This window comes from Exophiala oligosperma (assembly GCF_000835515.1).
Source record: "Exophiala oligosperma strain CBS 72588 unplaced genomic scaffold supercont1.2, whole genome shotgun sequence".
Classification (NCBI taxonomy): Eukaryota; Fungi; Ascomycota; class Eurotiomycetes; order Chaetothyriales; family Herpotrichiellaceae; genus Exophiala; species Exophiala oligosperma.
This window is the reverse complement of record NW_015622819.1, coordinates 1,140,129-1,163,480: the sequence shown is the minus strand read 5'-3', so window position 1 is coordinate 1,163,480 and position 23,352 is coordinate 1,140,129. Positions and strand designations below refer to the sequence as shown.

The 23,352-nt window shown below is 49.7% G+C and overlaps 11 protein-coding genes across 13 annotated transcripts; 4 read left to right on the top strand and 7 right to left on the bottom strand.

Moving 5' to 3' along the window:
* Positions 1–1,031: 1,031 nt before the first annotated feature.
* On the bottom strand, positions 1,032–2,585 carry PV06_01889. 2 transcript variants are annotated; one of them, XM_016402524.1, is made up of 4 exons: positions 2,326–2,585; positions 2,212–2,274; positions 1,307–2,163; positions 1,032–1,255 (listed from the first exon to the last, which is right to left on the bottom strand). In XM_016402524.1, the coding sequence occupies exons 1-4, from the start codon at positions 2,436–2,438 to the stop codon at positions 1,113–1,115; spliced, it is 1,176 nt and encodes a 391-aa protein (XP_016266421.1). In that variant the 5' UTR covers positions 2,439–2,585; the 3' UTR covers positions 1,032–1,112. The 2 variants fall into 2 exon arrangements, with proteins under 2 accessions (XP_016266421.1, XP_016266422.1); XM_016402525.1 differs by having other exon boundaries at positions 1,307–2,274.
* On the top strand, positions 2,507–4,570 carry PV06_01888 (uncharacterized protein; the record flags this gene model as incomplete). Its single annotated transcript, XM_016402523.1, has 2 exons — positions 2,507–3,126; positions 3,220–4,570. 2 exons carry the CDS (start codon positions 2,507–2,509, stop codon positions 4,115–4,117), a joined length of 1,518 nt encoding a protein of 505 aa, XP_016266420.1. The 3' UTR covers positions 4,118–4,570.
* Positions 4,433–5,746, bottom strand: PV06_01887 (uncharacterized protein). The gene is made up of 2 exons (XM_016402522.1): positions 5,364–5,746; positions 4,433–5,233 (listed from the first exon to the last, which is right to left on the bottom strand). The coding sequence occupies exons 1-2, from the start codon at positions 5,503–5,505 to the stop codon at positions 4,968–4,970; spliced, it is 408 nt and encodes a 135-aa protein (XP_016266419.1). The 5' UTR covers positions 5,506–5,746; the 3' UTR covers positions 4,433–4,967.
* Positions 5,747–6,178: 432 nt separating this feature from the next.
* PV06_01886 (uncharacterized protein) lies at positions 6,179–9,489 on the bottom strand (the record flags this gene model as incomplete). The annotated part of the gene is made up of 1 exon (XM_016402521.1): positions 6,179–9,489. The coding sequence occupies one exon, from the start codon at positions 9,487–9,489 to the stop codon at positions 6,250–6,252; it is 3,240 nt and encodes a 1,079-aa protein (XP_016266418.1). The 3' UTR covers positions 6,179–6,249.
* Positions 9,490–10,760: 1,271 nt separating this feature from the next.
* PV06_01885 (uncharacterized protein) lies at positions 10,761–13,459 on the bottom strand (the record flags this gene model as incomplete). The annotated part of the gene is made up of 2 exons (XM_016402520.1): positions 10,761–12,806; positions 12,851–13,459. 2 exons carry the CDS (start codon positions 13,457–13,459, stop codon positions 10,761–10,763), a joined length of 2,655 nt encoding a protein of 884 aa, XP_016266417.1.
* Positions 13,460–13,731: 272 nt separating this feature from the next.
* PV06_01884 (GMP synthase [glutamine-hydrolyzing]) lies at positions 13,732–15,629 on the bottom strand. Its single transcript, XM_016402519.1, has 2 exons — positions 15,524–15,629; positions 13,732–15,469 (listed from the first exon to the last, which is right to left on the bottom strand). Exons 1-2 carry the CDS (start codon positions 15,604–15,606, stop codon positions 13,915–13,917), a joined length of 1,638 nt encoding a protein of 545 aa, XP_016266416.1. The 5' UTR covers positions 15,607–15,629; the 3' UTR covers positions 13,732–13,914.
* A 182-nt stretch (positions 15,630–15,811) lies between these two features.
* On the top strand, positions 15,812–17,050 carry PV06_01883 (uncharacterized protein). The gene is made up of 3 exons (XM_016402518.1): positions 15,812–15,937; positions 15,990–16,226; positions 16,277–17,050. Exons 1-3 carry the CDS (start codon positions 15,860–15,862, stop codon positions 16,823–16,825), a joined length of 864 nt encoding a protein of 287 aa, XP_016266415.1. The 5' UTR covers positions 15,812–15,859; the 3' UTR covers positions 16,826–17,050.
* Positions 16,724–17,975, bottom strand: PV06_01882. 2 transcript variants are annotated; one of them, XM_016402516.1, is made up of 3 exons: positions 17,865–17,975; positions 17,695–17,809; positions 16,724–17,636 (listed from the first exon to the last, which is right to left on the bottom strand). In XM_016402516.1, exons 1-3 carry the CDS (start codon positions 17,881–17,883, stop codon positions 16,877–16,879), a joined length of 894 nt encoding a protein of 297 aa, XP_016266413.1. In that variant the 5' UTR covers positions 17,884–17,975; the 3' UTR covers positions 16,724–16,876. The 2 variants fall into 2 exon arrangements, with proteins under 2 accessions (XP_016266413.1, XP_016266414.1); XM_016402517.1 differs by having other exon boundaries at positions 17,695–17,975.
* Positions 17,976–18,116: 141 nt separating this feature from the next.
* On the top strand, positions 18,117–21,766 carry PV06_01880 (uncharacterized protein). Its single transcript, XM_016402514.1, has 3 exons — positions 18,117–18,498; positions 18,555–20,213; positions 20,263–21,766. The coding sequence occupies exons 1-3, from the start codon at positions 18,406–18,408 to the stop codon at positions 20,548–20,550; spliced, it is 2,040 nt and encodes a 679-aa protein (XP_016266411.1). The 5' UTR covers positions 18,117–18,405; the 3' UTR covers positions 20,551–21,766.
* Positions 20,926–21,684, bottom strand: PV06_01881 (uncharacterized protein; the record flags this gene model as incomplete). Its single annotated transcript, XM_016402515.1, has 1 exon — positions 20,926–21,684. The coding sequence occupies one exon, from the start codon at positions 21,682–21,684 to the stop codon at positions 20,926–20,928; it is 759 nt and encodes a 252-aa protein (XP_016266412.1).
* Positions 21,759–22,671, top strand: PV06_01879 (uncharacterized protein). Its single transcript, XM_016402513.1, has one exon. It carries the CDS (start codon positions 22,275–22,277, stop codon positions 22,590–22,592), a length of 318 nt encoding a protein of 105 aa, XP_016266410.1. The 5' UTR covers positions 21,759–22,274; the 3' UTR covers positions 22,593–22,671.
* Positions 22,672–23,352: the final 681 nt, after the last annotated feature.

Below are 23,352 nucleotides of genomic sequence, written 5' to 3'. Positions count from 1 at the left end.
AACTTCGGCTTGAGTATTGAAGTCGGCATGCTTTGAGTGACCACAGATTCTTAAGTTGGAGCGAATTGAAATTGCTGCCCCTTCCCCGGTTGTTGTGCCTGGGGCCTCGAGGCTTCCCACCAACAACCTCGAGGACTTGACTAGTTGCTTTACATTGTTGTAACAAAGGATGCGATTGTATCAGACATTGCTCGGCCAACAGAAACAAAGAGCAATAATGAAAACAATAGGTAAAGTGACGATCTTCTGAACAAGAAAAGGCTCAAGCTCACATCCTGAGTGAGACCTGGGGGAGCTGGGAGAATCGACTAATTAACAACTCAGCAGAAACACAGCTGGTATAGGGACGAGTGTGAAGAGTCGAGGTGGACTCCATTGTGAAGAGAAGAAGCCGATCCGTGAAAGAAACAATTGTTCTGCCTCTCTACCCTGTTAGTAACTGCTGCGATGAACGATTGAAGATGCAGATGTACCCAAAGGTCAGCTACCAATGTCTGTACGCGGTCTATCTGTGGCGAAGGTAAAAGGGAGTTTAGAGAACACCAAAATCTGCAGCAGGCCCGAGACCTTATCAATCAGGCAGAAAATACCAGGGCGGCGTTTGCCCAAATCGTCTCTGATGGTTCGACAAAGGAAGGATCAAAAAGGCGCCGTTGTGTTCTTGCTCTTGCAGCGGAGGCGATACTTGTGGTGGTCGTCGGAGGCTTACCAGGAGGTCCATCAACGGGAGCAAAAGTCACATTTTATTGACCATTATATGAGTCGATTTCATTCACAATCATATTGTTTGAGTGTCTCGATAGTTGATGAAGGCAGTGACGATGAACGAGGTCTGGATAAAGCCCACCAGAATATGCGGGCGCCCAGACGCTAAGGGAAATCATCTCCGAACTTGTAAAACTCCACTCATGCAAGGCTGAGGAACATCGGGATGCCTGGTCCATCTTGTAATTTACCCCAACAAGCGAACGAACGAAAGAAGTGGGAGACGAACACAGGAAAATTGTTCTACACAGTGGCAGTAAGAAATTGCGAGGTTACCTGAGGACCGATAGCGGCATGATAGTCATGGTAGAGCAATGATTATAACTGCCGAGTGTTCGAGTAGTCCGTTACAGTGACCAGATCTTTATTGTACTATCAATCACTCCACCAGCAAGCTCTCCTTCATCCAGGCCCGCACCGAAGCGACGCTGGCCAGAAGCTGTAGCCAGAACGCCACCTCTGCTGTGTACCGCGGTTCCTGAAATTGCATCTACACGCCGAGTCAGCGATCAAAAGTTGAATGGGGCGTGAACTTCTTTACCATTATGTGCTTTGAAGGAAAAAGCTGGTTGAATTGGCCCTTCTTGGTGATGGCAATCTTTCCATACTCTAACTTCTCCGTCCACTCCTCCACCCCAAATCTCATGGCCACCTTCTTCGTCTGTACTGGTCAGGTTGATTGAGAGCCGCTGGTTGGTCTGAGCATTCCGACCAACAAGCCATGATAACAACTGTCCAGTGTTGCGAATGTCATAGATGATGACCCCATCGCTTTTTCTCTCGGAAATATACAAATACCTTCCATCCCGACTCCAAGCTACTTGTGTAATACCACTACCACCAATCTGGTCATCAGCTGCTGTGTCCTTGACTGAGAATACTCCAACGCATTCGCCCTGGCCCATTGAAGCATACAAGCCAATTTGACGTCCAAACGTTCCAGCAGCCAACAGACCTGATGATGAGTCCACAGCCAACGTTGATACAAGCCCTCGCATGTTCGTAGTTGCGTTATAGTCGCTGGTCTTCCGTTTGGGACCAGTCTGTATAGATGAGATCGGTTCTTGACCAGGGCGAGACAGGTCGCAGAGCGAGAGTAGTGAGTCCGAGCCGGCAATGAAGCGGTCACCCTGGGGTGTAAAAAGCAGCGAATTTGGGCAGATATATGCCTCCGTCATAGGATTGACCAGAGGGTAGGAAGCACCCAAATGTCCTGAGATGGCTGAGTTCAGGCGAATGGGATGGTCTCTCATAGATGATAGAATCAAAGTCGTAGAAGGATTCGAAAGGTCAAAGAATGGATATGCAGCAATCGCGTTTACCGGCTCCTTAGATGGGATGATACAGTAGGGAGACAAATGGTGCGGCTGTTGGTCCTCATCCAGCAGATCAGGAGGTCTAGCTTTTGTTAGCTATGCCTCAAGGAAGCCAAGCGTAACAGCCTACACGACAAAGGTATGTATAGAGTTGTCTGCCAGACTTGCGACGAGGCTTGTGCCATCCGCAGTCCTAGATTGTTTAGCCACAAAGAATCTCTTATGATGACGGCGCTGCTCTTACCATTGTAGACTCCTCCAAAACCTCTCCGTGGAACTCTTTAGGATTGCCTTGTCATCAAAAACTTCCTCACTTAGTTGTCCTGCTGTTGTAGCAACACATTTTGGTCGAAACATCCTCTCCTCCTAGGGTCGTCAAGTGTCTGCAATCTACATTGTGCCCCAATAGCTTTGGCTGGACGACAATGAGTTCCAAATCCGATGGCCCTCTGAGTGTCCCTCCCAAGAGGATGACAAACGCTCGAATTGTGAAGTTTCTTGAGGAGCACTCCGGAAAAGAAGTCAGAGAACGAGGAAGAGACCAAGGAAAAGAACAAGAGACGGGAAACAAGCAGATGCCTCTATGCTCGAACGTAGACATTCCTGTGAGACCTGGCACTCCTCATCCATCAATTACGGTGAACCATGCGGACAGTCATGAAGTCATTTCCGCCGCACCTGAAGCGCGTCCTGGTGTTCGACATGGAAAATCACCAACACCGCCTTCAGTCCCTCCAGGTTCTGTCACACAACCTGAAGTTTCGGTTGAGCCCTCAGTCAAGAGGAAGCCCAAGTACGCCAGAGTTGAAGATCGTCCGCGTCTTATTCCTCAATCAAGACGACCTCGACCTCCACCGACTCCTCCAAGTTGTGTTGACTATCCTCAAGTTTCAGTTCCTCCGTTGAACAACTTCCAACCAGAACCTACTCCGGAATTGAATGGACCAGCAAACATGGCTTTCAACTTCGGAACTTCTGCGTCCAAGCCAACAATTAATCTAGGCATGAGCACCAACGCACCAGCCAACTCTGGAACCTCACTCTTGTAAGTATTTGGAAATAAAAATATATGGAAGCGCATTGCTAGCACAGCATCCACTGTCTTTCTCGCTGCTGGACAGAAACTAATACTATGCAGCGGACAACCCGCTTCGCAACCTGCCGCGGCCACCTCTGCAACCCCCAATGCAGGCGCATCCACCCAACCTCAAATTGATCTCGCTCATATGCGATCCACCACTAAATTCGAACAACTCACGCCAGACCTCCAGCGTGAGATTGAGGCAGTCGATACCATGATCTACAATCAGATCGCCCTAGCCCAACAAGTCTCCGATCTCATTCCCCTAGTCATGGGTGCGGGTGAAACCATCCCCAATGGTGTTGATTTTGTCACCCAAAAATTAGAAGAACTTGAGACCGGTCTAGGCAATGACGCCGAAGCCATTGTGGCCGCAAAAGAGGGGGACATTAAAGAGAACGAACAAGAAGCCAAGGCAGTCTTCCGTGCAGTCGATCGACTCAAGATGCCCCGTCAATATCAAGCAAGTCACACCTCCAATGAGAGTTTCGGCCAATCCGGCGCAGGCGGCATCTACAGCGGTGCAGGTCTCAGTGGTTGGTGGAACAATCCTCAGACCCTTCGTGGCAATTTCCGTGGCACCAATGCGGCAGGTAACACCATCCAGCTCCCCAGTGACGACACAGAAGAAGTCCAAGGACCCAAGAGCCTCATTGATGTCTTCAATACTCGCGTCAGTGGCATGGAAGACCGGATCAAGGAACAAAAACTACTCCTTGAGCAAATCGAGCAGTTTACCAAAAGTCTCGAGGGCAAAGTTGTCAGCAAGGAGCGCGAAGTCAACGAACGTCTGGCCTATGGTGACCGCGACGGAAGTGTAATGAGCGAAAAGGAACACCAGATGCAAATGCTACGCTACGTCTTTGGTGAAGTCCAACGCAGCATGTACGATGTTGCAGACAAAGTCGCCGCTGCTCGTGACGAATTGGCCCGACTTGACCGCGACGGCAACTAATTCGCTAGTTATGTTGCTGGGTGAATTGTTTGCCACACAAATCACCCTTGCTCAGCTCATACTCATTGCTCATGGAGCAAAGAAGACTCTTTTCTGTACTTGTATGATCATGACACAAAGGCGATACTGGATTTGATCCCCCTGGGTTGTGGGACAGGAAATACGCAAAAGGTTTGAGTCCTACAGGGTTTGGCGGTAGTGTGCTTTTGGAGATTTACTCACTCACTCGGCACGACGCAACCCACAGCCACAGCCACAGCCACGACTCTTGGGAATGCTTCAACCAAACGATTGGAATGATAGTATTGGGTTAGCATTTCGGGGAGTCGATAATGTATGAATAATGAGAATCACGATGAAGAATCACAAAACAGTCAAAAAAGAACAAATCACACACACAGACACAAGAGAGAGACTTGGACCACGGAGATAGAAAATCAAAGAATACTAATGGCCATAGAGGTCCCTGTTCTGTCTCCTCGATAGATATTCTTGAGTTTTTTCCACAAGTTCTGCCGAGACTATGCTTCCACCTGCGAAGATGTCCGATTTGGTTCCGTCTCGTTCCCATCGAAACCGTCTGAAGAAAACGCCCTTTACTCGTGTGGAGTATCCCCATGCACACATCATCTCGTCTCCCCTCGACATGTGACAATATCGATGTCATTTTCAACCCCGATGCCAAAAGTCATTGCGAAAATCACAGACGAGGCACGAAAAGGGTTCTCCGCTGAAGAGGGCCGAGGCAAATTGAGTGAGACGATCAGGACTTCTTTTTTTCAATTCTTCATTCTTTTTTTTTCACTCCGTGTTGGTGTTTTTACAGTCTTCTTTTTTTTGGTGATTCCTTTCAATTCTTCTTTCCCGCGGCGTCACCCGTACCACCTTTGCCCGACCCTCCCTTGGCCGCGTCCTTTTTGGCCAGGATCGCGGCCTCTTCGTCCTCGATCTCCTTGTCGATCTTGGCCCCCCTGGAAGGTTCGTTGCCGTGCATCCGGGCCGGTAAGGTCGGGTCGATCTGACCGGCCTTGTCTTCGGCACTCAGGGTGTGTCGAGAAGAATCATCATTCTGTGGTCCGGCGGCGGCCAGACGGTTTCCGATCGACCTTTGGTCCTCTTATGATAACAACAAAACCGGTCAGTGTCGTTTTTTGTGGTCATGTGATGTGAAAGGCGAAGGGGGGGGAGAGGGGGGGAGAGATCAAGTGTGCAATAAATGGTTGGAACAAAAGGTTTCAAAACCTACTAGAATCATTCGACTGGTGACTGTTCTTTTGACCTTCTTCGTACGGGTTTGACTGAAACTCTGGCTTTTCACCGTCTGGCGGTACACGTTGATCACCCGCCTCGTAGACGTTGGAATTGCCGACACTTGACGTTCCAGACATTGTAAACAATGACTGATTCAAGGTGATCTTGCGTCGTTGTCCGTGATTACAGAGTAAGGAAAATAACGAGAGAAATGTTTTCGTTCAGATGGTCAAGTTTTCCCTGTCTGTGAGATTCCAGAAAAGAAAGATGAAGAGTACAAGAAAATACAGAGCACTCCTTACCCTACGTCGTCACCTTTATTTGTCCCTTGTGGGGGGGTTGAAATGGATTGAACATGACATCACAAGAAAAAACCCCTACAATACGACATGGAAAATGCCAAAAAAGAAGAAAGATGAGCAAAAACGATGAAGTCATGAATGATCCACATACAACGGAGTCAAAAATCCTTGACGGAACTCAACACGAAACGAATCGTACTCGCAACTCTCCGTAACGAGGTGAAAATGTCTCCAATGGTGTCATAATAATCATGCCTCTGTGTGTGTCAACTCGTAAAAAACAACTCGTTAGAGTAGAGATGACGATTTGTCCTCACCCAAAGACTTTCGCTTGTTCCTGGCTAAACCAAAACAGTGAGCTTGGTACTCCGTAAAGACATACAAAGTAATACAACACGTGCTTCAGTCATATATCCATCTTTGCAATTTCAAAGAGTGTTTTTATTTTTGAAAAAAGGTGCGCCAAATCAGCTACGGATAAAGACAAACAATACCAAACAGAGAGAGCGGAAAAACGCTTGAGAGTCATCGCTGTCGTCAATTCATATAATGGTACTAGGTCCTCGGTACTTCACTCTTTCAGCTACCAGTGCTTGTACTTGTACTCGTACTTTCGCTTCTCTCCATTTCCTTCTTCACCAGTCTGACACAATCATCCATAACATCGCTTCCCACCCTCCAAGTCCGAAGTAAAACTCCCCGTTGATGCATAATCTCTTCAGCTCTTGCCCATCTCCTCTTCCAAATCTCAAGCTTTTTATCGTACGTACCACCTACCATACCTCCGTCCCCTCCCGCAGCAGGATCACCGCCGGTGGCGCCAGTGGCCCAACGAGCTGCAGCAGCAGGATAACTAGACAGACCTCTTCGAGGAGGCAGAGGAGGATTCGGTCTGCTGTCACTGCTGATGCCTGTCTGATCAGCAGGCCGAGAAGGAGGCACTGAGCGAATCGGTGGGAGAGCATTGTACGCAGATGAAATTTGTCTGCGAGCGGATGCTATATATCCTTCGTCATGAACAGAGGACTGGCTAATAGAAACCGTACTCGCAGACGTATTTGTTCGTGATATAGGTGGTGTGGGAACGGGCCCCTTGCTCGAAGATGTGAGATGCGACGAATTTTGGTTTTGACGAGGAGATGAGAAGGGTGCTCGTGGCAGAGGTGCAATATTGGAGCTTTCCGACCTAGCACTACCGCCTCCGCGTCGAGGTTTGGGTGGCGGTGGTGGCTTTTTCTTGCCCGTCTCATGGACCTCGGTATCCGAAGCCGATAATCTATCGTGGTTTGTAGATTGCATTGACGTAGTCGAAAAATTTCGTAGGCTGGACGGCTTGTTTGGTTTTGCTGGAGCGGCAGGCTTCTCATTCAACAATTTGAGATCGTCCGAGTGTGATCCTTTGGCCTTGTTGCTTTCCGACTCAGGCTCGTCCCTAAAGTCGATCAGGTCCTCTTCCCGTGGTGGCATAGAATGAGCTTTGTGTTCCGGCTTGGGTCTTGTAGGCAAGGCAGGTCTGTCTTCATTATCTTCGTTTAGCTGATTTGACCGAGGAAGACGGCTCCCATCGTTAGAAGATATCATAGAGTCTGGGGTGGTGTTCGAAATGGCTTGATCAAAAAACCCCTTGTTGGGGGGCGTTGTCACATCGCGGATGAAGACGCCCAAAATCCGCTTCGGATATTCTAAGACGACATCAGTGTAAACCTCGAGATCGGCTTCCCCACTGTCTCCAACCAGGACGAACTTCCGATCGGGAAAATCATTCATCAGCCGATTGATCGTGCCTCGCTTCCGCTCCGCAGCGGGTTCAAAGATGCCCTGCAACATTCCAGAGTACTGCTTAAGATGGATTGAGCCAGCTGGAAGGCCTGCCAGAGCAAAATAGCTTCGCAGCAGAGGATATAATTGCCAGGGAGAATTTGACACATAGTGGAGCTTGACCCCCATACTCGCCATTTTAGCATACCATTCCTTCACGCCCTTGATAGTCAGGTCGCCCAGTTCGCGAATGAATGTGTTTTTGAATATTTCCCTTGCACCACTGGCAATGGCTGAATGCTTGACTGTGTCATCAATGTCGCTGATCAGACTGATACCTTGACTCTCTGTCACAATCACTTCTTCGGTGGCAGATAGTTTGTCCGAAGCCAGGACTCTGACCTGAGCAGGGACGAAATCCAATGCCGCACGCAGGTTAAAATGTCCAGACTCATCTGTCGTCACCGACTTTGACGCAGACTTTTGGTCGTTGAAAAAGAATACCGTGATAGGAGTGTTGGCCACAGGCGTTGTCATGAATGGTTTTAATCTCGTGAGCAGCAGTTGGTTAGCAGCCGCCAATTCTTCACGGTTCATGTTTGCAGGTTCGTTCCAGGATTCGCGCTTTTTGAGTGAATCCTGCCCGGGATCTTGATGTGACGAGGTTTCTGTAATGAGGTTGTTGTGTTGCGTCAAAGACCCATTTCGACTGCCCTGACCATGTTCCCCGTTTCCGCTCGCTTGACTGTAGCTTCCCCGTTGAGCCGCATCAGCCTCGATCTCGCCGTGACGAGCAATATTCTCGGCTTCTCTGGCCGCAATTTCATCTTCAAAACGAGAAGGGCTGTCCTCACGCCTTTCCTGGCCAGGCAGCCCTTGACTGGAAGCCCGAGACGATGTTTGATCTGTCAAAGGGGCATAAACACCACTCAAACGCCGGGCTACGGCCAAGAGAAGACGATTCTTTCTGTTCAAGGGACCAGCTTGTGGAGAGTAGATCCATCCCCGAACATCGACGTCTACAACAGCGTTGGCATCCTCGTACTTTTCCCATTCCCTCTTCCAATACTCTGCATCTCCAGTGCTGTGTGGTGACTCTACTGACTCGTGTGTTCCTGGCGGATATCTGCCGGCATCTGTCGGGTTCATCCTACTTTTCCGGTGTTTCGTAGCGTAACTTGGGAACAATAGCATCTCCTCGTTACCGCTTCTAACGATATCCACATCTGGGAAATCTCCAGGCATGCTCCCATCAGTCTCACTCCCCTGCATTTTCTGCGTGATTTGCTCTTGGTATATCTGTCTCAACTCGTTCGCCGCCTTCAGGTACCCCCGCACCTTCTCACGCCTCGAGCCTGGCACCCTCGCGCCAGGCTGGCCATAGCTGGTCATCTGATCGGCTGATCTCGCACTTGACGAGCTTCTGGTACGAGCATGGTGTTTGCCATACAATGCACGCAAGATGCGGCTCTTCCTTCGCTGAATGAAGGGCACAAGACCTCTCCCTGCCGCTCTTTTCTCTTGTTTCCTTCGCTGGCTACGGACGATGGCTTGGTAAATACGGGACTGTGCTCGTAGCTTAAGTCGAGGGATGTATTCGTGTCGGAAGCCCAGGAACCTCTCACGCGCACGTCGATGGGTGTTGGGAAAGAGGTAACGCAGCAGGGAAAAGGTGTTACGGGACCGAGTTACACCTCGGAACGGAGGAGCCACGGTGATGGAGATAAGGTCTGACGGTGCAGGTAGGAGATACGTAGCAGATAAGGGGAGTATATGAGAGGACAACAGAAGGATAGAAGGAAGGCAAGGAGGTAGTTGTTGTAGGCATTGTAGGCATTGCATAGAGTCGATGTTGAAGATTCGCGCAACCTTCCATATCGAGGCCCTTGTGCCACAGTACGTCAGACTCTTTGAACGGCATCGACGTCCGTCCTCATCGCAATCTGCATTTCCTTTACTCAGCGTTACATAAATGATGCGATATTCAGCACAAAAAGCTGCTTCTAGGAATTCTCTGGTATCTTCAGAAGAGAGCGTGGGTAGCTGCGACAACAAGGACATCGTGACGAGTCAGCTGGATGTCATGTTGTGATCTATCGACCCAGAGCCCCCTATCATTGCTGCTTGTATTATGCTCTATGCATCATTTCCACTGCTTGGGAATACACCATGCCCTTCACTGATATCCTCCTTGAGTCGCTGTCCTCCAACTTCTAGAGGCTTCGAATCCTGAAGAACGAACAAGAGTCTCGCCCACTCCGTCTCGCTGGGGTTCTTCCACGTATGCATTGTTGCTCTCTGCACCGCAACATCACTTTCCTTCATAAGCGTCTTACTTCCATCGTCCAACTCCATGACGATCTGTCCGCTGAGAACCACCCCAAAGTCCAGGCTCTGAGTTCTGTGCATCATCGACTTGTTTCCCGGCGCAAAGTCCACGACGCGGCATACCGTCCCGCCCTTTTTGACAATGTTTAGGTTGCTTGATTCCTCGATTTCCTTGTGCGCTTTGACATCTACTTCGTCGTTCAAATCCATGGGCAGTCCGTTTGACGTGTAGACCAGCTTGTGGCTGACTCGCATGCCTGAATATGGGGCTAGAGGTTTGTCGTTCGAACTGTGAATGATGGCCTTTCCGGAAGCGTTGTGGGTGGTTATGTGCACCACGGGGGTACGCAGAGGTGACATAGGGTCAGCTTCGATGCTTGACATCTTGATATGCTGCGCCTGGATTCTGGATGGTCTTGAAAAAGGGAGTGTAAAGTTTAAGTGCTTGCGGTGTATCCCCCAGTCGAAGAGTTGCAGACAGGGCAGTATTTAAGGCCATTGATTGAATTCACACATCATGGAGAGGCGCAATATATAACATCTCGTTATCCATCTCACCCATATCGTGCAGGACAAAGCAGCAGCTCGACCCCGCTCGTGGGCACATTTTCCGTGTTGGAAGTCATCTCATGGGACGGATACGGGAAACATAACATGGAGCCGTACCCACAGGGGAAAAGTAATGGCTGAGTTACGATCGGACAAGACTGACAAGAATAGTCAGGTGAAATGCAGTGATTGTCTTCGACTTGGTACATGAAGTGCTCGATTGATTCCTGGTGATAGGGTCTGGACGGTGAAGTTCTTAGAACACTTCAAGAAATTGGTGGGGCTTTGGACTCTAGCAACAGAATATGTATTTACACATCACCATTGGTAAGAGGGTTTTCCGTATTGATTTTGATGCTGTTTACCCGGAGACAGAGCCTTCTAATCCTCCATGTTCTGCGTAGTGGAGTCGATTTCTAGGAGGATGTTATAGCTCCTCTCACGTAAGTTTTGTGTCACTGAGTCTCAAAGGCTAGATTCATTTTCGTCACCATCTTGGAACCCAGCACATCCCGAAGCCAGTTCATTCGTCCTTCGGTTTCGAGGTGAGCAAGTTCCTTCAAGCCAACGCTCTCCGAGACCTGTCCGAACGTGGCCTTTTGTCTCTTCAATACGTGAAGTGCCACTTGAGCTGCCATCGGATTGAGGCCAGCTTTTCGAAGAAAATTTTCCCCGATCGTTTCATCGTGAATCAATGATAAGTTATCGGGGATGACGGCACTGAGCTGACTCGGCTGAGGTATAGGCAATCCGTACTGATGGATCAGTGTCCAGACCCAGCTTTGAAGGTTATCGCTCATGGTGCTCGAACCCATGTTGGTTGAGATCCAGATTGGGCGAGCCTCTGTGTGCCTGTCACTCTTACTCACACAAAATTCAGCGAAAATGGCCATGATATCTTGGATATTCGTAGAGACACATCCACCAGGATCGGGTACCACAACAAGGACAAATATTATTTCGTACTCTGGTGCCAATCGTGAGACTGTACTCTGTACTAGCCCTTCTCCTGCTGAGCCGTATTGACCGGGCAGTTTTCTCTGGTTCAAAGATTGTAAATTAGTAAAGATGAGGCACGAGCGAGGATTTAAGATGATATCTGGCGAGTCCATGTCTCGGTAAATCATGGATAATGAGCCCTCTGCGTTAGTTTCGAGAGAGGCCATGAGGCATCGATCTTTCCGAAGCATTTCTGTATTGATAACAATGGACTTTGGGGGGTCAAATTTCTCCAAAGCAAGTATATCATTTTTCAGGCACATATTCGTCATGCTGGCCATAGCTAATGGCGTTAAAATCATCTGAACTTGCCGCTGCGAGGCGACTTTAGTATCGTTGTGTGGAGATATCCTGATAATGTCCGAGCCCTCTGACGGTGTACTTTGTATCGGGTCATCCGATAGCTGCTGCTGATTGGCGTTCTCAGAGAAGATCGCTCTCTTGAACTTACTACCACGAAGATCCAGAAACGTGCTCAGTGACTTCGCCGCGGAAAAGCGACTGGTCCCGTGGGGCTTGGATTCCTTCTGAGCTACCACAGACACATTTGACACCGGACTGCGGAGTTGAGAGGCTATCAATTCTTTTAGACGGCCTCGATTTGGCTGAAAAGAGCCACGTGGTGGCATCGTTGGAATTTTTCCTGAATCCGACAGCTGTTTCTTCCTAGATGATTGGATATCAAGTTTGGCATCAGGGGCACATCTCTTCTGCGGGACCTGGGCCAGGGGCTCCGCTGAAACATCCTGACGTAGGTCGTTGTCAATGTCCATCTGCACGTCGCTAAAGTCTTCAGAGTCTAGGAGCACCAGACCAGGTCGTTTCCAAAGCATTTTCTCGCTCGGCATGATATTTGGTGAAGAAGCCATGATTTCTGGAAGACGTCCGGCATCGTTGATGGATTCTCTTAGGATGTCCTGAAATTCGGCAGTGTCAAATTGGTGCCAATTCGAAAGATTGTTCTCTTCGAGTGTTGTGGCAAAAAGAGTGTGGAGCTGAGATTTGCTGAAGAGGTCCTCCAAGATATCACCCTGCATTGTACACGTTCCTGCTAATTGATATCGGGTCGGCTGTAAGTCCGGAATGCATGCTTTTAGAGACTGTGCCTGAGTTCGAAGCTTCAAAAGTACGGATAAGGCTGGGCTGGAAATGTCAAAGGGCTGCGGCCTGATGACTCGTGTATTGTCGACACTATCTTGGCTGACATTTCTAGGGGCCCTTATTCCCACCTTCAATAGTGTTGCACTATCTCCCGACTGTTCTTGCATCTTCGGAGAAGTATCGATGGGCAGCTCCTCAATCTGCGAAATTGCATGATGTTCGGCGCTCACTATAGTAGCAGCATCCGTATCTAAATATTCATCGACCTCGAGCTGGGGTTTGCCAATGTCAAGTTCATCCGTATCCTCTAGACGGCTGTTGTGTTTGGGCAATAATGGCGGGCTCGGACTAGGAAGCAGGCTTGAGTGCATGAGCGGGTAGGATTCGGCTTGTCTTGTGTCCTGGTTCTGGTTAGTTCGAAATGGGCAAAGACCGTACAACTGACTGTCTTCCAATCCAGTCCCTCCATCAGAACACGGTACTTGTCCATTCCATTCCCTTCATCTCTGCAGTTCTTGGATATACGAGACAAAGCCTCTCTAGAAACATGTAGCCTCTCGTGTCTCACCTGATCGGAGAATCTTTCGTAGCTCCTCCCAAAGAGAGCATTATCCCATTCTTCTGCGGCTTGGTCTCTGCCTGCAATACCAGACGTTTCAGCCTGGACAAGAAGGCTTTTCAACCCAAGACCAGCGGCGGCGCTTCGCTTGAAGTTCCAGACGTCAAATGCGTGGTCAGTAGACAACAAAGGCTCTTCAAGCTTGAGGCTTTTCAACCTGTGAAACCTGGGAAATAGGTACTGGCCTGATATATCTGGACACGGATCTTTGATGCTTTCGGAGAGAATCTGACTGGCATCTCGACCCAGCTGCAGTTTCGGCTCGTGAATAGATGCTTTGTAGGAAGGAAACGTAGGATCAGACAAGGCAGCATCAACTTCCACAAGATCGCATTCAGGTTCGAGAGCATCGAGATATGCGAAAGGATCCTTTTGACCGTGGTCGATTGCAAGACCATGAAATCGCGCGTATTCAAGAAGAGATGGGGTCGACATGAATGTCGCATATTCTGGTAGATGGCAATGGGTATGGCAAGAGTATGAAAACTGCTTGTTCTGAACAGCGAGTGTATAGAGTGATGCCAAGACCAGTCTTCCCTGCAACAAATTCTACACCGAGGATGTAGAGCGTTTTTCATGGCTGCCTCAAGAAACTCCTACCTTTGATACTCATTCAGTTATCAAGGGATCTCTGGTGGGCCGAGAATGATACCCGTACAGCTCTCTTCTGCCCAACATTTCTGAAGGAGCGTCAAGACATCAGCAGCATCGTCACAAGAATGTATGAGAATTTGCGAGAAATACTAACCCAAAACCATTGTTCCCTTGCAGGAATGGGTAGCTTCTATAACCTGTGGTATCTTAATCACTCAGAACGCACTCCAACATTTCTCCTTTACCTGACGCCTGTATCTAGTTCACTCTACTCGAGACCAACCCAATATGTTTGTCTATTCCATCTCAATTGTTCCAGGAGGTTTGCTGGTGACATCGTACACAACACGGCAAACACCGTCAACTTCATTAACAATTCTCCTGCTTACTCTCTTCAGGAAATCTCCATCAAATGGAAACCAGTCGGCTGTCATGAAATCCGTGGTCTCGACAGCACGAAGAGCAATAACCTGAGCGTGCACTCTCTTGTCTCCCATGACTCCTACCGCTTTGACTGGAAGAAGTGCTGCGAAAGCCTGAGAAATTTTTCTATAAAGGCCGGCCGCGACAATCTCATCAATGAAGATCTTGTCGGCATGACGAGCGATCTTGAGTTGTTCTTCATTGACTTCGCCCAGAATACGAATGGCAAGACCTGGTCCAGGGAAAGGATGTCTCCAGACCAGATGCTCTGGGATGCCGAGATTCGTGCCCAGTGCTCTGACTTCGTCCTTGAATAGTTCTCTCAAAGGCTCGATGAGCTTAAGGTGCATACCCTCTAAGAGACCACCTACGTTGTGGTGTGTCTTGATCGTAGCGGATGGACCCTTGAACGAAATACTCTCAATCACATCTGGGTACAATGTACCTTGGAGTAGCCACTCGATATCTCCAGCTTTTGGAGAGTTAGCTGCAGCTTCAGCAATAGCCTTGGCTTTGTCCTGAAAGATCTCGATAAAAGTATTGCCAATTATCTTGCGCTTCTTCTCGGGGTCGGAGACTCCTTTGAGTTTTCCCAGGAAGAGGTCGCTTGCGTCAACTACCGTGAGATTGATACCAAGATGTTTGGTAAGCGTCTCCTTGACAGTCTTGGCTTCGTCAAGCCTCAGAACACCATTGTCAACCAGGACGGCATGAAAACGGTCTCCAATAGCTTCCTGCATGAGCTTGGCAGCAACAGTAGAATCGACACCGCCTGAAACAGCGCCGATGACTTGACCTTTGGGACCAACAAGTGCTCGGATGCGCTCGATTTCTTTATCAACGAACTTCTCCATCGTCCAGTCTTGCCGAGCTTTGCAGATGTTGACAGCAAAGTTGCTCAGAATCTGAGTACCACGGGGCGTATGTGTGACTTCGGGATGGAATTGAATACCGAAGTATGGTTTGTCAGTGCTGGCGATGCCTGCGAAAGGGGAGTTGGCTGTTGTCGCAATAGGGTGGAATCCATCAGGCAGTTTAGACAGTTTATCGCCGTGGCTCATCCACACCTCGATATCATCCTCGATACCCTCGAAGAGGCGGTCGATGTGTTCTTCCTTGCCCGAATGTCTCTCAATTTTGAGGAATGCATGACCGTATTCCCTCTTTTCGCCGGCCAGAACATTCTTGCCGTGATGCCATGCCAGTTCCTGGAGACCATAACATATTCCTAGGATGGGCACGCCGAGGTCAAACGCCGCCGGATCAACATGTGGTGCACCATCCTCGTAGACTGAATAAGGGCCGCCCGACAAAATGATGCCCTTTGGCGTGAAATGCAATTCTGAGATCTTCTGTGTACATGGCAGCATCTCCGAGTAGATATTCAATTCGCGCAGGCGACGCGTGATAAGGTGGGAGTATTGCGATCTTGAATGGTTTGTGAGTCATGACGGCGCAAAGAAAAGCATCTAGAGAGCCTACCCAAAATCGAGGACAAGGACCGTGTCAAAGGTTTTAGCGGGAACATTGACCGCATCTTCGGTCGTCTCGCCGTTGGCAGCCATGGTGACTGGGAGATCAATTCAATGAGCCCAAAGGAAAGGATTGAGAAGTTGAGCGCGGGAAAGAAAAAATGATTTATTCGTATTGGGCGAGGGGTTCGACATTGGTGGAGACGCCAACAGGGAACAGAATATCGTACTGTACTCTTCCCCGCATCCGATCAAAAAAGTTGCTGGACCAATTTCATTGACTGCGCTGGTTGATCTACAGACGTGTTCGATAAAGAAACAACACAGGCCAAGCACACATCTCGAGATGAGCAAAAGAAAGGAACTCGGCGACAAGATCGTCGATAAGGATGCTATGGTGGATGACGCGAGCGGTGACGAGGAGGTAGACTAGACTCTAGGCAGTTCATCGCAATCATGGCTGACTAGGAGCACAGGATTTTGATACACTCAATGTCGATTTCGAATGGTTTGATCCGCAGCCAGAAGTCGATTTCCACGGAATCAAGACCCTACTCCAGCAGCTGTTCGATGTCGATGCTCAGCTGTTCGAACTCTCCGCACTGACCGATCTTATCTTGTCGCAGCCAACATTGGGATCAACTGTGAAAGTGGACGGCAATGAGACGGATGCATATGCTTTTCTGTCTGTTCTCAATCTGCAAGAACACAAAGTCAGTGACCATTCACCGCGACTCTGGGAGCGGGCTGTTAACTAGTTTAGGACAAACCTTTTGTTGGCAAGATCATCCAATACTTGCAGTCGAAAGCCAAATCTCAGCCTGACCTTGCACCTTTGGCCGACATACTGTCACAAGCAACGATTCAACCTGTCGGTCTGATTCTGACTGAACGCCTAATTAACGTGCCTTCCGAAGTCGTGCCCCCGATGTACACTATGTTGTTAGAAGAGATTCAGTGGGCGATAGACGACAAGGAACCTTACAACTTCTCGCATTATCTCATCCTGTCCAAGACCTACACCGAGGTCGCCTCCAAGCTAGACGCTGAAGACGATAGACCCAAGAAGAAAAAGAAGGCTACAGGGGGGGGTTTTGAAACCATGTACTTCCATCCGGAGGACGAAGTCCTGCACCGCCATGCAATTTGTCACGGACAGTATGATTATTCGATCAAGCAAGACGAAGGCCATTCGGATTCGAAAAGAGTCTTCCAAGAGCTCGGTATCAAGCCTCAAGGGCACGTCATATTGATCTCAGGAGAAAACTTCAAGGCTGCTGTCCAAGATGTGGCCGAATACCTGAAGCCATAGGATTGAACTGATGCAAAAATCTATCCGGTCCGACCAATTGCAATACTACTCTTAGTCCCATTGAGTGCCTTTCAGTCTTTGCATGAGGTACTCGACTTCGACAATCTTGGTCAAAGGTATTACGACCTGAGCATACATCTTGACCACGGCCTCGACATTGATCTTCTCTTCTGCTGAGGCTCCACCTTTGGTGGCTGCAGAGGGATCCTTGCCATAAGTCTTCGCCTTTAGCCGAAGTCGCTCGAGGACCTGCTGCTCTACCTTCTGATTAGTGATGGCGGCGTCGATGCCTTCACGGTCTTCGGCCTTGATGAGTTTCACAAATCTCTCCGTTTCCTGCTGGAATTTGCTCTCGGCTACGAACTTGCCGAAGTGTATCCTTCGCGACAGAGCTTGCAGACATGCAACGTCACAAGTCGCGGCGCTACCATAATTCTCCTTTGTCTCACCTCGGTCTTCGCGTTCGAACTTGCGGCAGGCTTCTGGCAATACCTCCTTTATATACTTCTCCTTGATAACCTGATTGACATTTACGTCGTTGTCATGAAGGATCTTGGGGTACTTGATGGATTGGAGCATGGGCCGCTGAAGGACTTCAGGGAAAAAGGCATACTCGTCGGGCGCATCATATCGACGAATCGTAGAATGGAGACGCTCGGTTTCGGATAGAAGGTAGTCCATCAGCGAAATGACCGGAGGCAATGCTAGGTTCGTTGTAGGCACCGGAAGAGCAATGGGATCGTAGATGGTGGCATTGAGGGGAAATTGGACTCTTTCGATTAGATGAAAGGTGATTGTATCTTCGAGTCGGCTGCAGACACCTCAATCAGATCATGTCCCATAGCATGCAGGACCTTCATCGCACTTACATTAGCTGAAAACGAATATTATCCAGATCTAAAGCCTTCGAGGCGTCTGATAAATCTAGTGCTGTGTCCATGTTGGAATTGGCCAGTTTTGGATTGTTTGCAAAATTGTTGTGTGCTGGTAAAAGTAAGTAGGCGTAATCACGATCTAAAGCACGGACAGAGAGAGAGACAGAGAAGCTCCAGGGCCATATTAATGTATATGTGAAGTAGGAAAACACCAAGGTCGATTTCCGATCAGGCAGTCAACCGTCAGCAATAACAGTGCGAGGCCCGACGTCCATATCCGCTGGGATTTTGACTCCGTAAAGTACGTCAGAAAACTGCGCTTCACCTCGACCTTCGTTGTGCTGTTGCGAACATGCACGGAACAGGACCAGCACCAATTCGTATTCCGTACTACCCACTCCACACTCCGTCTGTACCTTGTCGACAAGTTCACTCCTTGTACCTTACCTAGGTACAATACTCCGTACACACCACCTACTACTGCTGCAGGCTTAGGTAAACGCGCACCCAACTACGGAGTACGACTAGCACTAATTGCTCTTCTCCCTCCGCATCTTTACAAGTCCAGCTCCAATATTTCTCAGAGCCTCAAAGCCTGCAGCCAACCTATCACACGTCATTCTGTTCAACACGTCCACATCCCTACACCACGGCCCAGACGCGATCCTAGAAAAACCTCCTCTGCCAGCGCAGAATAGCAGCTGTATGGCCAGCTCGCGGTCGCACAGCCGGAATGCTTCCCAAACACGTAGATCCCCCGGCGACGGGGATGATTCAGTACTCGGTGCAGTACTCGATGTAGGTGTCTTCTTTGGTCTGGCGCTCGCCCCAATGAATACTGATTCCCGGGACAGACACGGCAGCTGGAGGCCTTCAGCCGAAAGGTCACAGCTACCGCGAGCCATCTGATGGGTGACAACTCCACGCACTATCCCAGCGCTATGACGAGTATATCGCGCCAGATGCGTCGGCCAGCGCTTCAGAGAGGTGTCCTTAGCTTTTCACAACAAGCTCCTTCGGAAATGGTCAGGGCGAAGTTGTCTACAAGCGAGATAGCCCACCGCGCCCTCACTTACATCTCCGATGATCAACTTCATAATATTCCCGAACACGATGAGAATAGCTATTCCCTATTCCAAGGCTTCGAAGCCTCGTTACCCGAAGGCGAGAGTGAACATCGGAAGGGACACCGACGGCGGAGTTCTAAACAGCACAGGCTTCTGGGTGCTGGAGATGTTGAAGAGGAGGGCCCTCCAACGGTACAAAACCTGAAAAAGAAACGCAATACTGTCAACCACAGACTGGAAATGATGGCTATCAGGAAGAACATGTGCACGACTGAGATAAGGGAGATCGACAACAAGATTGCAAACCTCCACAATATGAGAGGAATCGTCCTTGACAGGCTTGCTGGCCTCGAGAATGACGAAGCCGAGGTCGAGCACGAACTGCTCGAGCTCGATAATAAGATTGAAGAGATGCAGGAAGAACTCGAGGAGCAGGGGCCGCTGGATGACTCTACCAGTACACTCAACCCTCCAAGAGTAGATACACCCGAGTCCGAGGCTATGGATGCCTCCTTTATGTCTCAATCGATATACGAAAAACTACCGACGGCGACTTCTCCAAAGTCTCCCAAAACAAAACGCCGTCCGACATATGCAAAGAGAAAGTCCATGCCTGTTTTGCACGAGCATCTGGAACCTGGTTCTCATTTGAAAACCATCCCAGCCCACAATGACACCATAACGGCCTTAGATTTCGATCAACCGTTCGGCACTATGGTTAGCGCAGCTCTTGACGACACAGTTCGTGTGTGGGACTTGAATCTTGACCGGTGCATGGGCTTTTTGGAGGGTCATACTGCATCCGTTCGGTGTCTCCAAGTCGAAGATAACATTGTCGCTACGGGCAGTCTCGATGCGACCATTAGGCTCTGGGATCTCAGCCGAGCCAAGTACGAACCTTATGAGCATAAAATTGTCGAGAACGGAGACGGAGGACAAGGTGGAGATGACGAGGACGACGGCCTCGGCTTTGGCAACGAAACCGAAGATGCTCCTCCACCCCCACCACCCGATGCTATGGAGGACTGCCCGCTGTTCGTCCTTGAAGCTCACGTCGACGAAGTCACTGCTCTACATCTACGCGGAGACATGCTTGTTTCAGGCTCTGCCGATAAGACTCTCCGACAGTGGGACTTGGTCAAAGGCCGCTGCGTGCAGACTCTTGATGTGCTCTGGGCCGCTGCTCAAGCGAGTACTACCCTGAACAGTACAGAACCACAATGGCGGCCGACCGGACGAACCGCCGATGCTAGCGCAGATTTTGTAGGCGCTCTGCAATGTTTCGACGCCGCCTTGGCCTGTGGCACTGCTGATGGAATGGTTCGACTTTGGGATCTTCGAAGTGGCCAGGTGCACAGAAGTCTCGTCGGACATACAGGACCCGTGACTTGTCTACAGTTTGACGATACTCATCTCGTGACAGCCAGTGCAGACAGAAGCGTCAGGGTAAGTGCTTTGCCTTCTTAATTGCGAAATCTTGACTAATGATGGTCAGATCTGGGACCTCCGGACAGGGACAATTTTTGACGCTTATGCTTATGACTCCCCAATCACGGGCATGATGTTCGATGCCCGACATATCGTGTGCGCTGCTGGTGAAGATGTGGTGAAAATATACGACAAGGCTGATGGTAAACACTGGGATTGCGGTGCAGGTGCAAACCTCTCTGTTGAGGACCGCATGGCTGGTACGACCACCAGCATTGTCGAACGAGTCAGATTAAAGGATGGATACTTGGTTGAGGGCAGACGAAGTGGTGAAGTTGGAGTTTGGACTTGCTGATGGCGAGCCTGGAAGATCAATGTACAACATTCGGGTGTATGGATGAGCGACGTCTTCACCACGACCGACTGCATATGCCACAATATTAAGCACAGGCCTATGGATTTATACGTAACCTGAAGCAGGTGCGATTACATGGACATACACTGCTCTCCTCCTCAGACAATACTTCACTGTTAACAACAATGATAACCTTTTTCCTGGGTACCGCAATTTTCCAGGCGCCTCAAACTCCATGATATGCCCCAATGGTATTGCGTTCCGTCGTTTCCAAAGAGCTCCTCCTCATGTACACCCTCAAAGCGGTCGCTCTAGATATGGCCGGATGGCGCTGGAGCAGAACCCATCTCTTGTCAGACACCCCTAACAATACACTCAGCGTTTGCCCATTCGCAGTGTGAGACGCGGACGCCCTTGTGGTCGGTGGTGTCTCGGGACGTCATCGGGTGCTCTTCCCGATGCAACATTGTCCACGACGGTTCCCGCCAGTTCCCAACACCGAACGGAGGAGCCGCGGTCACCCCCTCGCCTATCTCTCAGGACCTCCAGGTGGACGTCGTCGAAGAGCGGTTTGACGCGCGCCCTGACAAACGCAGGCATGTCCAACGGAGACGGCAGGCCCCGGAGACGATCCTCCAATCTTTCCTCGGTGTACAGGAGAGAAATCGGCTGGCCGAGAGCCTCGTACAGAATCCTCCGGTGTTCTCTTGACCTTTCGGGGTCCACCACCGGAGGAATGACCGTTGATGACGAACTGTCCGTGTCATAGCCCTCCACGCTGATCACCCCACGGACGCATGACTCTGTCGACGGGGTCGACGGAGGAGGAACCCAGTCTGTGGGCACTTCCTTGGGCTGAGCTGCGGCAGCCACCTGTCTCACCGGAGTGAACGAACGCGACCTGAGGACCTTCTTCAAGTCCCGGTCCGCCTCCCGTCTCGATAGACCATGGACGTCACGGGCGGCACGTCGTGAGCCGGTAACATTCTCACCCTGATCTGGCCGACCGCCGGTGCTTGTGTTGTTTGTCCCATGGCGGTTGCCGCCGCTCTTCCGCCTGCGGTTCTTTCTTCCTGATCTGGTCCGGATGAAAGGGTGGCCCTCGGGGATCGAAACTCTTGTGGATTCAGACATGATCTCCGTCGGTGTTGGAAAGGGGTGGTTCTTGGAAGAAGAAGATAATAATTCAGACAGTCGACGCTGATGTGTAACAGGAATACAACTTGGAAGGTCAGTTTGTGTGTTTTGAAAATCAACTGTACGCGCACATGTATGTGCCAGATGGCAATGGCTCCTTCCCTCGAGGAACATGGTTTTATATGGTTTTCTGTGTGTACTGGGAGCACATGTTCCGACCTATTCAAGCAGCACACCGCGCAGCATTAACCTTGTTCTGTTGGGAAACCCTTGGTTCAGAAAAGAGACTTTTCGCTTTTGGCTGGCATCCTCGAAATGACCTCGTTCGATTCGATCCATCATATCGAAAGTCACCGGCCTCACCGACATTTCTTTTCTTCTTTCAGATTCGGTACCAGTGATTCGCACTCGATAGTGCGGAATCTTACGTTCCGGTTCGTCAAAGGAACAGGGGGTCTTTTTTTCAGGCATCAGCGACAAAGGCGAGACAAGACAGTACAAACGAAAAACCACCGCAAGTCCAACACCGATACCGCGTACTGAAGGCAGCCGGGCGCTTTTAGAGTTGGCAAAATGTATGGAACTGGATGGATGTTTTGACGAAGAGCGACCGAAAAGGGGACGAGAACAAGCAGTATTTTGCGAGAATGGAGGTGGGTATCCAGGTTCTGCTGCCTTTCTCTTTTGAAATATGCATGACAGTGTCGACCTTTTGGTGTGGATGGAGGAGCTGCTCCCCCCCCTCCCCCACAACGCAACTTACGATGTGTATCGGAGAAGAGTCAGTCATGGGACTCGTCACTCTGAGTCGGAACCTCTATAGAAATCGAGAAGGGCAGGCAGGGCGTTGTCCGATTCAACATCCAGGAAGCAATGTCACGATATCCTTTTTTGGTTTTGTTTGATGATTCGCTTTCGGGGTAAAGTTAAGACCCGGTTCCGATGCGAGCGACATTACAGTTCTGCATGTGGTGTACCCCCCTGGTTCATTTTTGTTTTTTTTTGTTATTGTTTTTTGCCCCGGAAATGGACACATACACTCGAGCAATCACAATGTTTGTATGAAGTCATGGGTCCTGGTCGATCGGCTCGGTTGGAAAAAAAAAGGTTTGTTGCCTCACGAGATTTGGGCTCAGCTCTGGTCCTTTTGAAATGGAAAAACAACCACTTCTGACGACGGACGCCCCGACCAGGCGAGGTTCTAGAATCCTTGCTTTTTGGGAACCTTTGTTGATAACTCTAGGACCATCACCAGCACCCGTCCATCACGCGAGGGGGGTCACTTTTATCTCGTTGGAGGACATGGGGCCAAAAAAAGGGAATACACGGAACATCAAACGACTTCTGGAACACACAGGGCTTATCTTTTTGTTTTTTTGGTGAGCTCCCTTTTTGGGTTTTACTTTTTTTTCTGGTGTCTTGTCCACACTCTGCGTCGTGTCACTCAGGCATCCATCTGTTGGAGTGAGACAGGGGGGGGGGGGGAAAAGAAGAGTCGTCTTTGGTTGTCGGCCATTCGTGATAGATTACCAATAAAATCATGTCACAATCGGTAATAATGGTCTATTGTACTCGTAGACATGTAGTCTGGAGAGAGTCGCCGCTTCATATGCATAAAACATACCGCAATAAGAGTTAGTAGAACACGGAACAGAAACCCGAATC